Source organism: Etheostoma spectabile, chromosome 18, assembly GCF_008692095.1.
Source record: "Etheostoma spectabile isolate EspeVRDwgs_2016 chromosome 18, UIUC_Espe_1.0, whole genome shotgun sequence".
NCBI lineage: Eukaryota > Metazoa > Chordata > Actinopteri > Perciformes > Percidae > Etheostoma > Etheostoma spectabile.
Genome location: NC_045750.1, coordinates 20,452,122 through 20,465,913, shown reverse-complemented (window position 1 = coordinate 20,465,913; position 13,792 = coordinate 20,452,122). Strand labels below are relative to the sequence as shown.

The 13,792-nt window shown below is 37.9% G+C and overlaps 2 protein-coding genes across 2 annotated transcripts in view; both read right to left on the bottom strand.

Moving 5' to 3' along the window:
- mdn1 (midasin AAA ATPase 1) overlaps window positions 1–13,792 on the bottom strand; it is a 1,030,807-nt gene that overhangs the window by 118,540 nt on the left and 898,475 nt on the right. The gene's annotated exons all lie outside the window — the stretch shown is intronic.
- Window positions 5,762–9,911, bottom strand: LOC116705893 (gap junction Cx32.2 protein). The gene is made up of 3 exons (XM_032542368.1): window positions 9,805–9,911; window positions 6,278–7,601; window positions 5,762–5,966 (listed from the first exon to the last, which is right to left on the bottom strand). Exon 2 carries the CDS (start codon window positions 7,590–7,592, stop codon window positions 6,909–6,911), a length of 684 nt encoding a protein of 227 aa, XP_032398259.1. The 5' UTR covers window positions 7,593–7,601; window positions 9,805–9,911; the 3' UTR covers window positions 5,762–5,966; window positions 6,278–6,908.

The following is a 13,792-nucleotide window of genomic DNA, read 5'->3' as shown; positions in this document are numbered from 1 at the left end:
AGGTCTTTTATTTTGAAGTTGTACCCATTTGATGACTTCACATACCCACAGAATCCTGCCCTCCCCCCCTTTTTCTGGACATGTGCCACACTAAGGCTCACGCTCCAGGCCAAATGTCGTTGTTTTCTCAATTTTAGAAGCTTTCTTTGAAAAAAAAATTCAACTGTTATCTGGAATAAGTAAACTTTAATTTTTAAACCAGTTAAAATTTTGTATTTTTTCTGTAAAAGGCTAAAATTAATGTGTTGCCATATGGCAACATTATGCAAATATTGACATGAAATGTGGACATTTTGCCTAATGGGCTCAATTGAATAACTATAACTTTAGGCTACTCTAACACTATGTTTGCAATTATTTATAGTATTTGCAACGAAAAACATAAAATGTATTTATATTATGTTATTCCAGCATTTTGTAATTAATATTTTTTAAATTATAATTACACACTAAGTAAATGAATTGCTCACCAATAAAAAATAGTTATTCCAAAGGAATCATGTTGGCGCACTCAAATTACTGTTTGTCCAATGACATTATAGTCAAATAACCTTCTGGTTTAAATAGGAGTTCCTAAAGGAAGATTTTGTATCAGAAATATGTTTTCAGTGGCCATTAGTCAGTAATTATAAGTTTAGTCAGTGTGTTGTACTTATTTTGCCTAATCAAGTACATTGTATCCGTGTGTCTTCTTTCAGGTGTACATGACAGACTTATACAGTGTATTTATTATAATTATCAAAAACTATAATTAAAACTAAACTAATTTGACTCGTGAACACATTGGGCTACATGCTGATACATATAAGTTGAATTGTTTGGTAATTATTTCAATAAAAGCATGTTTTAAAGAAATAATGGATTTTTTAGCACTTTCCACGAATGTGCGTTGTTGCCATATGGCAACAAATTACCAACTACCCCCCCTTCAATTTTTAAAAAAAAAATTCTTTGCAATTGCATTATTTAAGCATCCTTGAGTAATAAAAACACATCAAGACATTTTTACCATGTTTAAAAAATAATTCATGCAATAGAGGGTCCAAAAAAATGCAAAAGTAACACAAGGAATCCAAGCTGAGGCAGGCAAAAACCAAGTCCAGAAAGCAAAAGGAAAAAAGCAGAATGATGAGATGAAAGTACAGAGAACGCAGGGACATGCTACAAACTAAATAATCTGACACAAGACAAAGGGAACAGAGGCTAAGAGGTTATTAGCAAACAAGGAACAAGTGAAACAACGGGTGAAACACATCAGGGTGGGGCAGAACAATCAGACAGGAGGGAAAACACAGGAAGTAAAACTAGTCAAGACAAGGAGCGAAAACTGAGACGTCAAAACAGAACAGGAAACAGAACACACACTTACTGGAAAGCAGACACTTACTGAAAACACAAGACAGGAAGTACAACAAGACAAGACAAGGGAGGAAACACGGACTAGGACATGAATCAGTTAACAGAACAAATAACTGAACAGAAACATGCACAATAATCACTTAATCATACACAGACAGGAAACAAAAACCCACAGTACAGAAACAAAGAAGCAATAGGGAAACAGGAAACAGAAATCTACACAACCCCAACAGAAATACACACAACAGATTTTAGTTCAAGCGTTTACCAACAAGCAAATTGCGCACATTTGTTGGAAAATAAACCCTGCAACACAGCCTTTAATTCACATTAGCCAAAAGGGAAACAACTCCCTTGTGATTTGTCCATGATTAGTTTTCCATTTAGGAAGGACAACAGCTTAATACAAAATATAAAATGTATGCACATTTAAATTCATTATGTTTACGGGTTTTCGGTGGTGTTATAACACGTTAGGCTACACAGTGCTTGCTAGGAGATTGATCATTTGTATTTGATTAGTTAATATTACAAATTCCACTAACTCACACACATCACATTAATAAGGCTGCACAAATTAAACCAGGTTCCATCCTTTACTGTCAAACTGGGAAAACAACAAATGCAATGGGATTAAGTAGGCTAGTCTAAACTGTTGTGTGCATGAGATAAATCTTTTCTGAAATTTCTGTGAACAAGAGGAAGAGAAGGAGGGAAATGAGACCTGGGGTCTCATTTATAAAACTGTGCGTAGGATCCTAACTATAAGTGTACATATGCCCAAAAGCCAAAAATGGCATTTGCATATGTCATAAGCAATGTTCCCTTTATACATCACAGATTACCCACAAATGTGCGTATGTAAAACAGCCTCTTATCCCGCCCTGTACATGCCCAATTTTAACCATAAATAGTAAATGCAAAGCACCTCGTGAAGGCAGATAAGTATGTTATTGATCCTGGCAGTTGTTCTTTCGTGACGCCAAATTATATTGACGGAGAAAAAGCAAAAAAAAACTCTGACGCTCGGGAATTTTTAATCAAATTATAATTTGGGCCTGTTCTCGCACAGTGGTAGGTAAACCTGACTATAGACGCATTACAGTACTCGGGGACAGCTTCGATATATATACTAGACCTACAGGTACATGTATATGATAAAATGTAACCTGAACTATATTTTATCCAAACAAGTCTTAGCAATAAAGTTGAAGATTATATTTATCAACACTTAGCTGTAAACAGCCGGTTGCCCCCAGAGTTGCGTGGACCTGTATTTGGATGGTTCTGGCACATTGCCCTCACTACTGGATTCAATTCAGTACATAGATCCAAGAGTGCAGCATATATATGGCATATTAGCCAGTCATCGTCATGGTCCCTGAAGTCTCTTTCTTTCCTGATTCTTCCAATTAGGGTTAGTCCTGCTGCAGTGCCAGCAGAGCCATCATGCAGCATTATGCATGGGGGGTCACAGCATAATTTGGTATACAACAATTTGTGATTGTCAACACCTTGCCTAAAGCACAGCATAACCTATATCCACCACCCAGAGATACAATTTGAAGAAAAAAGTGTAAAAGGCAAACACACTTTTCTTCATGCAGGTTTTGTCACTAACAGTAGTAAAGTTAAGACCGATAAGGACATTAAGTGTAATGAATGTGCGAGAGCTTATCGGCTGTATTTTCAGACTTTGACATTTGATTATATATGCACAGTATTATTTGCATTGTGTTCTGGTAGGGTATGCTATCGTGTTATCCATGGAGTCGGGTCATCTCATCCTCCTGTGCTCCGTAGCGGGACAATGTGACGGTGAAACTGTGTCGATTAAATGTTAAGGTTTGAGTTAGATTTTACAAGGTGTTTATGGAACAATTATCACTCAGTACAAGCGCAAATAGCACTGCTGGATTTATCTTTATTATAACGTGGATGATATGCAGAGAGAAAAAATGTGTGCGAGGCATCAATACTATTATGAGTAATCCTTATTTCCACATTTACTTTCTGCAGTCTGACTCCAGTTCACCACATGACCATCTGCGTTGCCAGGGGACAGTAAACCAAAATGACTCACTCATTCATTCATTCATTCATATTTAATATACAGGAAAGTTAAAAAGTAACATTACATTACAATATAAATGTGCCTGACTCAGTTTAAAAACTGTTTTTCAGCAGGTTCCTGTTCTGCAGAAACCTAAAACATTGACTGTGGTTACAGCACTGCCTGTTATTAATACAAGATTTTAACCCTTTCCATTTCAAGACACCATTCCTCTTATCATTGTCATTATATCAACTTAACTTCAGCACAGGTCAGCACAGTCTTTGAGCACCCGTCCCTGTATATCAGGGCCTGCTGCTTTTTGTGCATTTAGTCTTCTTAACGTCCTCCGGACATCAGCTGTCTCAAGTCTGAGTGCCTATTCATCTGAGCGAGGTGTGGATTTCCTCACAGGAGTGTTGTCGAGTGCCTCAAACCAACCAAAGTAGTTGTTGAGTGTGTTGAGAAAGTCTGTGTTGTCCCCACAGGGTACCGGAACAGCCTTGTAGTCTATGATGGTCTGGATGCCTTGCCACATGCATCTGGTGTTTGTCGGGTTGTGAAAGAATCCCTGGACTTCAGACGATAGGCATGCTTTGCTATTCTGATGGCCCAGTTCAGGTTGGTTCTGGCTGACCTGAGCACCCCAAACAAACAAAATGGCTCCATAATAGGTACACATTGCAGAGGCTGACTTAGCCCCGTGGTTGTCCTCCAGACGGCGTCTCCTTTTTCTTTCTCTCTTTTCCGCCAGGTGAGCATGTTCCCGCTTGCGCTGTGAAACACTTTTCTGCACTCTTCTCTGACCGACATGCAACTCACAATCTGATAGACGGCCTTTGTTCCGCTTTGTAGGCTGCTACGGCTCAATACCTTTTCTGTCTGTGGCCAGTGGAAATGAACGAGGGTAAAACCGTTTTTTAGACCTGACTAAATGAAATTTGAGACCTTGGATGTAATTCTGGCCATTTTTAAATAGACTTATTAGAAACTTTATCAGTCTAGTCACTAGTGGTTGGTAAAATGCTATGAATGCTTAAAGGAGGCCAGCTTTTCCTGACATTCCTAAGAGAAAAAGGAAACCTTATCTGCCAATCAGATTGAGGCCAGGTTTGACCGAGCTCGACATTGAATGGTCGATTCATCGTAAATAAAAAAAATCAGGGAGGCAAGGTTGAACCTGGCTTCTCACCAATCTCATGCCTCAGACCAGATGAATAACTATGGTAATAACACAAATGCAGCAGTGCCAGCCGGCATAACTAACAGTAAGTTATAGCGGCAACATTATGTATGGCGATCTTGAGTTTTTTTGTGAAAAATGACTTCACTGAATTTGCTTTTTGAGCTACAACTGAAAATGAAACAACGGTAGGCCCTGAGAGCACTCAGTGACAAACAACAATCAACAGAGAACCTTGTTATGAAACATTATCTAACAAGTGTAGGCTCTGTCGTAAAGGCTAGAGGTGCTCGGTTAGCACAATGGCAGCAAGTCATAAACAACATGTCATTAACGGAGTAAAATATTATGATCATTATTATGATGCTAACTGCGTTGATAATCAAACCACACTGCAGCTAGTAGTACTACTAGTATCCCTACTATTTTAGTGGTTTATAAGCAACTGGTTTCTTGCACGTCCGTTAATGAGAATAAAGATGGTAATATATGTTGATGCAGATTCTGACTGCTGGATAACATTAGCTGTCTACATGAAACTCCCAGCTGAGGTCCTAGAATGTTAACGTTAAGCTGCAACTAAGAAACAAGAACAAGCTAATTAATGTCAACCGAAGCATTTTGACTTGGTGAATGTCAATTTTAAATTCGTGTAAAACCGTACTACTAACGTTACTCCATGCCGTTACATTTCTTTTTTTTTAAATACACATTAGAATAGTAATTTCAGCATTTGTTTAGGAACGGTTGTTATGTGATACTCTTCAAATTACATTTTAATTTGTTTCAACAGTCATGTAACCAAAAGGCAATATTATATAAATAAAATGTAAAATTATATATAAAATGGTGGATTTTGGAGTGAATTTTCAAGATAATTATTACAAAGAGTACCACACAATGGATGATCTGCAAAAGTAAATCTTCATGTCAATGAACATATCAGTGCTATCAGAATGTCAAGTCCTTGTGTCATTTTCCACAAAGAAAAGGCTTAGTTTTGTGAAAAACGTAGTTGTGTTGTTAATATAAAATTGTACTCTTTAGGTATTTTTTTGATATACACTATGGCTAAATTTTTTATGACAATTGAAAATGCACTTTTTCTGTATGGAATTCATACATTTCAACAGTACAAAGTCACATTATTTTATGTGAGATTAGGATTGCAAGAGATTTACATTTGTTGTTTTATTTTTGGTTTTCAACAAATTACAGTGTCATTGCGATTCAGAAAAAAACAACACAAAACTATTTTATAGCACAAAAAAGTACCATGTCAACATTAAACAGATTACCACAGGAAACGTGTTTTTTCTGAATGGAAAGCTTGCTTGACCGATTATGACAATGAGTTCAACCATTTTGCATCTAACCCTTGTGTTGTCTTCCCGATGACCAACGGTCAGTTGGGAACTTTTTGTTTTTCCGGGTCAAAATTCAAAATGTTAACTTTTTTCAATGTTTTTGTCATCTTTTTCAACACTTTTGTTGCTTTTCCACTGATGTTTTTGACACTTTTGCCAGTGTTTGCAAAATTTTCTACACCTTTTGACGTTTTTTGTTGTCTGCGTTGTAGAAAGCCATCCATGTTACTTTTTGTTTTTTTTATTGGTTGAAGGAAACCCACATTTTTGAAAATGTGTCAAATTTGACCTGAGGACAACAGCAGGGTTAAAGACATAGCCAATTAACTTATGCCTATATGTTTTGGGGGAAAGACAATTCAACAGATATCCAGTGTTGTATTTTCATATTCATGTAAAAAACAACAGACAATTGTACATGATCAATTGCATCCATTAACAAAAGCAACTGCTGTTTGACCAAAACAATGATAAATTGCTTTTATCTTGAGCACAAGTGACTAGATCATGTAAGGTTGAACAAGCAGTTTTGAGAGTGTCAATTGTAAATAAACACAATTTTACTGGTAATTAATTACACACTTTTAATATTCTTGGATCAGATAATGTCATTTTCACATCAACCACTTGTGTATAATTTGATAGATATGGTTGAATACAATGCATCCTGGTACTTGCCACATACTTGATTCATGTAAAGGCTCAAGTAAAAGTAAAATATAGGATGTATTACTGTTGCTACATAAGATAAATGTAGTACTACCTATCTCAATGTTTGTCTAATAACCTTGAGCAAAGCGAGAAGCAAGGATCATAGCAGACTGGCTCAGGATCCAACTTAAAGCTGAATGTCTCTGTTCACAGTCCTTCAACAACATGTAATTCCCTCAGTTAAATTGTGGTTTGGTTTGTTGAGGCAGTACATCTCTGAGCCACTGCTTCCCCTTTACTTTGCCTTTATCTTTGAGATTATTAGGTGGAACATCTCTATGATGTTGAGGATCACAGAGAGGACGCTCATTGCCAACATAAAGACAATGAAGATGGTTTTCTCTGTGGGGCGACTTATAAAGCAGTCTACTGGTGACGGACAGGGGTAGTGGTTAAATGAAATCTTAATAGGCATAAGTATGAAGCCATAGAGGTAGTACTGGCCTACGATGAAGGCCACTTCAAGCAGGATCTTGAACAGCAGCTGCATCAGGTAGCTGACCAACAGGATGCCTTTGAGCTGTACCTTGCCATGTTCATCTGAATACTTTGGAGCTTTAACCTTCCCATTTTTACCAATTTTCTGCTCTAGGCGTCTCCTTAGCTTGTTTTCTCTGCGAATCACCAGCAGGACGTGGCCCAAATAAATGATTGTTGGAGTGGAGACAATGAGGATCTGGAGGACCCAGAAGCGTGTGTGAGACATTGGGAAGGATTGATCATAGCAGGCGTTCTTGCAGCCAGGGCTTTTGGTGTTACAGTTCATGTTTGCTTGTTCATCTCCCCATATTTTATCTACACCAGCAGCTAGTATAAAGATCCTAAAGAGAAAAAGAACACTCATCCAGACCTTCCCTACTATAGTAGAGTGGGATTGCACCTTGTCCAACAAATCAGACAAGAAGGACCACTCCCCCATGATGATAGCCTATGAAAGAGAAGACAAAGAAGGCAATGATGAACACACTATTGACCAAAGACATAGCAGAATTCAGTCAAGTCGGTGTCAGCCAATTTGATTTGTGTGGAACATTTTACACACAATTCAAGGTGAAAATTGAAACATTTGGAAAAGACATAGCAGAATTACAAGAAAAAGAACTGCAAGCAGTTATGACGGGCCTCCCGACTCCAGTCAACCCCGACACGAATTGCCTCAAACAACCTGGGGAACGCGCAAAAGCGGTACCAAAAACGTAACAATGGGGAGGCAAACGTCTGACGCAAAGTCTGCGGTACGTTGCTGTTGCAAATTTCCCATTAACATTGATTGAGTAGAAGGACCGAAACTGGTCAACGTTGGCTACAGCACCCCTAAAGGCCAACCTTTGCCAAATTTGGTAAAGTTCCTTAGAGTGGCATGCCGAACAAGCATTGCAAGTTTCATGGCAATAGCATTTACTGTAGCAGAGACATTGCAATCGCAAATTTCCCTTTTAAATGAATTGAGTTATTGGCCAAAACAAATAAACGTTGATTATAGCGCCCCCTAACAGCTGATCTTCACCAACTTTGGTACAGAGCATCGTTGTGGGACCATGAACAATAATCTCAATAAAGTCTTTTGCTGATAACATTTAATTTGGCCGAGATATGATATGATATGTGTTTGGTAGCTACTACGGAAAATTTATTTGGTTGTCAAATGCGCATACTTTAATGTAGCAAAACTCTTTAGATAACGTTTTTTCAGGGCCATCTGTAGACACTGGTTAACAGAAAAACACCAAATTATTTTATAGCTCATAGAAAAAAAGTACTATGTCAAAATTTAAACGATTACCACAGGAAATGTGTTTTTTCTGAATGAAAAACTTGCTTGACCAATTATGACAATAAGTTCAACCATTTTGCATTTAACCCTTGTGTTGTCTTCCCGTTGACCATGCAATTTTTTGTTTTTCTGGGTCAAAATATTTTGTTGCTTTCACACCAATGTTTTTGTCACTTTTTTCAAAGTTTTTGTCACTTTTCCCGACATTTGCCATTTTTTTCTACACCTTTGTATGGTTTTGTGTGTTTGTACAATTGTACATGATCAATTGCATCCATGTACAAAAGCAATTGCTATTTGACCAAAACAATGATAAATTGCTTTTATCTTGTGCACAAGTGACTAGATCATGTAAGGTTGAATAAGCAGTTTTGAGTTTGTCAATTGTTTTACTGATAATTAATTACACACACTTTTAATATTCTTGGATCAGATAATGTCATTTTCACATCGCCCACTTGTGAACAATTTGATAGATATAGTTGAATACAACACATCTTGGTACTTGCCACATACCGGATTTATGTAAAGCTTCAAGTAAAAGTAAAATTTAGGATGTATTACTGTTGGTACATAAACTTTATGTAGTACTCTGACAATTAAAAACTGGATGTGACTTAACTCAATATGTATGTCTAATAACCTAGAGCAAAGTGAGAAGCAACGCTTATACCAGACTGGCTCAGGATCCAACAGCTAAATATCTCTGTTCAGGGTCCTTCAACAACATGTACTGTAACAGTTGAATTGTGGTTTGGTTTGTTGAGGCAGTACACCCCCCTCTGAATACAGTATAGCTGCATAAGAAGCTTGCAATATAGATAGATATAGATAGATATATAGATATTTCTAGATAAAAGACATGCAAAAGACATGAAAGTACACATTCTAAGTGTTGCTAAGGAGCCTGAGTACCTAAAAAATCAAACAATCAACACCCGTTTTATAGCTAAGGATTATAGGATAGAAAGATTTTATTTGCAATCCCAAATGTATTTTTCCATAAGGCATAATGCCATTATATATTTTCTTATTCTATAAAACATTTGAATGATTGGCTGACACCAATGCTAATATTATCGGACGGATTGTATTTGAAATCACAGTTAGACCATCTCGAGACACTTATTACTCACAAAAACATATTTCGTAGATGTTAATAACATTTTATAACAAGGTTCTGCAACGTTTTGCTACCCAAGACCATCACGTCAACGGAAAAATCAATGTCTGTTTCTTAAGGCTGTGAAATATAATCAAACAATAAATTAAATTATATTATTATATTATTATATATTATATATATTATTATATAATACAAGTTTTTAACTCTTCACACAGTAATAAATGTTCCTACCTCAGTTAATGGCCACTGTCTTGTTCAGTCAGTCCCTGTGACTGAGGTTCTCTCACTTCCCTCTTTAATTCAGGCTGACACTGCAAAATCTAAATCCTCCTAGGTCTCACTAACCCTGCCCAATCTCCCTTAGCACATGACTATCACTGTGTAGGATTCAAATGGACTCATGCTTAGAAATTTCATGCACCGTTGACCATAAATGACATCAAATTTAGCTGTTCCGTGTATAACCTTTACAAAAACTAAAACTGTCACATATCCCCAAACAAAATGCTGAAGTTTAAGCTACTTTAAACAGGTACATAAAACTCTGAAAAGTGAATCCCTGTAATTTGTATATATTTCACGTATTTCACAACCATGGAAGGAGAAAGTCAGGGTGGATGGCTGAATTACAGGGCTTTCAACCTGTGGGAGCATAGTTCATGTCCTGGTGGAAAAATAAAAGATTTTGACCTTTGTGCGTGTCACGCAAGCAGTGTGCAAGCTCTAACCTGTTAACATGGGAGCCAAAAAAATGGACACGCCACAGAGCTGACAAACTCAGGCCATGCAGGCGGTGTGCAAGTAACATTACCGCTGAGAAAGGACAGCAGCAATGTTCAGCTTTGGAGACAGAGAAGACATAAACAATTACAAGATAATTACCTCCTCTAAAGAGTCTGTGCGTCATGTAGATGTGCCGACAATGTTGTAATTATTTAGAAATCCTCATGCAGACGACAGAAACTATAGCGTTAACTGCAAAGACTAAACTAACATCATTTGACCGGTTGTCATGTGCCAAATTCCGTAGGATATCATACCAATGGGTGTGGATAAGTTTTCTTACAATTTCATACAAACCCGTTCATGAGAATGCGTTGCTCTAAAACACTGCAGCCAAGGCTGAATTTATCAGTTAGGCAATAGGGCAGAAATCCAGAGGCCATGAATTCACCAGACCTTTTATTTGTCAACTGTTTTTTGCTAATTTAATTGCAGTTTAATTTGGGCATATGGACTGTACCATTATAACACAACATAAAAGGTGGGTCCTGTTTTTTTTTACTGTGAAACCGTGTCTCGGAGTTGGTAGTTTTCTCCATCCGTCTCCAACTCTACATTAGAAGGGGCACCGAGGCACACTTGGAGGAACTAAACACTGACTGCAACTCATCTGCTGGGCATCCTGCTAGTCAGTGTGCAGGCCTCTGTTGGGTGGCTTCTGGTCCCCTGTTGGTTTTTAGTGGGGATGTTGGTGTGGTTTCCTTTTGCTGAAACTTGGCTGAATTATATGACAGTGCCATTAACTGGGTAGTCTCGCTTTGCCAAACCCTCCTCCAAAGCACGCTAGAAGAGAGTCTGGCTTCTCCACATAGCATTCAGGGATGGGAGGAAAACTTGCTCTGGTTTATTGGCATTTCTTTAAACCAATAACAATTGTCTTGGGCATTGGAGAAAAGCTGCGGTGCCGCAGCAAAATAGGGTCGGAAGGAACTTGTTTAGGTGTAACGTGTACATTTAAAAGTGGCCAAATAGTCTATTTAGCTGTCTGGATTTACCTTGCAGAGATCTGAGAAAAGATTAACTGTAGCCCTCATAAATCCGGTGCCTTGGGCACCGGATATCCAGCCTAAATAAGTAAAATCCAGCGGATTTTCCGGAGCAATTCTGGAAGTTGTACGACAAGGTTATAACCTATTAACTGGGTGACTCTTTCTGTGTGTTGATCTGGGGGCCACATTCTAATTTATGATAAATCACGCACAAGTTAATGAGCTGATGAGAAAACATTTTACTGGATTAGTGTGACAGATTTTGTGTGACAAATTGATTGATTGACTGGGCCCCTAGCAGGTTAAAAGGACCTTGTCTGTAGTTCGAATGTGACCATAACCAAATGTGGTAGTCACATCCCTCCAATTATTGGTTCAAGATTCTCACAATATCAAATACTAGCTTATTTAACATACACATATAACATATATAAGTTTCTAAATAATATTTTAAAATGGTGAATATACTTCAGCTTGATATGCCTTACTTTTATTGTCATTCAGCAAAACAAACATGTAAAGCATTAACAAAATGACATATATGGCTCCTTTAAAAGCACATATAAACAGGGTAATAAAATAGAGCTGTATGAAGCTTTGTATTGAAATACCAAATAAATAATTTCCAACAGGTTCCAGCTACTATATGCTGATAGTATCACCCATATTTGTCATGTATAATCTATTGCACCAGCTAAAAAGTATTATATCACTACATTTACTCAATTTATCCCAAATTATCTGGTTCTGGTAATGTTTCCACCATTCTGTCAAATTTCATGTTTTGTTTTATTTTGAAAGTTCGGTTTTTCCTTGTGTTGTCTTGTTTTACTTCCTGTTGTTTATTTTCCCACCTTGTGATTACTTGTCCCCGCCCTAATGTGTTGCACCTGTGTCTCATTGTCTCCCGTCTTGTGTATTCAGGTTCAGTCTTCCCATTACCCAAGGGCAAGATTGATTGCTTCCTTGTGTTTAGCCATCAAGCGTTTTTCCTTGAGTCCTTTTTGAGTTCCTGTTGTTTTCTTTGGATTGAGTCCTTTTTGAGTTCCTGTTGTTTTCTTTGGATTTTGACCATTCCTTGTTTTATGGATTTCCCTTTGCCTGTCATTTTTTGACACTGTTGCCTGTGTTTTTATTAGCTTGCTAATAAAACTCTTGCATTTTAAGTACCTGAGTCCTGTGTCTGTGGTTCCATTTACCTGTGTGCATGACACTTTCTTTACCCGCAAGTTTCAGGAACAAAATCTGGGCACCTCTCAGAAGGTGATATTAATAAGTTCCAGGTACTTTCAGGTGTTCCCGGCGGTGCTGTCCATCAGGATTGGTCAAAAAAATGTAAACACATATCACAAGAAGGACTACAACAAAGGTTCACAATGAATGTTGCCACGCCATATCCATTACAGTATCAGAACCCCTTCTTTTGTTGTCCGTCCTACAGCTGCTTACTCAAACCAACCAAACACGTAAAAAATGTCTGTCCTGCTTCTGCCTTTTCAAAAAAAAAAATCTAGTGTGAATTATCTGACACAAATGTCTGTGTGACACCTCAAAAGAGACCTGACTGAGGCAGCAGAGGTTGCTTAGAGGCACAGTTCTGCTGAACAGGCTCGTCATGCTTAGCTCTACGACCGCAAGGTAAAGGCTCACCATTGATTGTTGGTGACAGGGTCTTGTTGGCAAACAGAGGTGAAAGAAAGAAATGGAAAGTTGCAGACATATGGGCGTCGATTCCTTACGAGTGTGAAGGACACAGTCACTGGCAAACAAAAAGCAGTTCACCGGAAACTACTCCTTCTTGTCGGTTTCCTCTTGAGCGATGATGTTGACCTGTTTGACCCCTGTCAGATGCTGGAAGTGACCATGGTGATGCTCTGCCTCATGACCTACTTGACAGTGATGAAAAAACATTGTAGTGGATTTTGCAATCTGGAAAGAATGCAGGATTTGTTAAAGTTGTTTATGACTTACCAGTGATGGGCGGTGATGTCAGTAAGAGGCTAGGCACCGAGTTATGAAAGCCAGATTACCTAATTTATTCTTTAGGCTAATACTCAATCAAAACAGTAGGCTAAACGTTACGCACAAGCGCGGCATGCATGCACGGTCAATAGCAAGACATTTCCAATAATTCAATCAAAATCAATCTAAATGTATTTATATAACACTTTACAGCAACCAGCAGGGTCCAAAGTGCTTAACAGAATAAGTAAAAACACATCATCCAATAGAAAGAATGAACATAGAAAACAGTCAAATCAGAAAAGGTCTCAAAGAAACAAAAGACAAAAGAATTCAATTTTCACACATTGTATTAAAAGCCAGACTAACAGATATGTTTTGAGTATGGACCTAAAAGAAGCTACATCTGTAACAGTGCAAATATCAGGGGGTAACTTGTTCCAGAGTCTTGGGGCAGCAACCGCAAAAGCTTGATCCCCCCCCCC

Excerpts from the sequence above, each read along its gene's own strand:
- LOC116705893 (XM_032542368.1), bottom strand. The coding sequence starts at position 7,592 with ATGGGGGAGTGGTCCTTCTTGTCTGATTTGTTGGACAAGGTGCAATCC.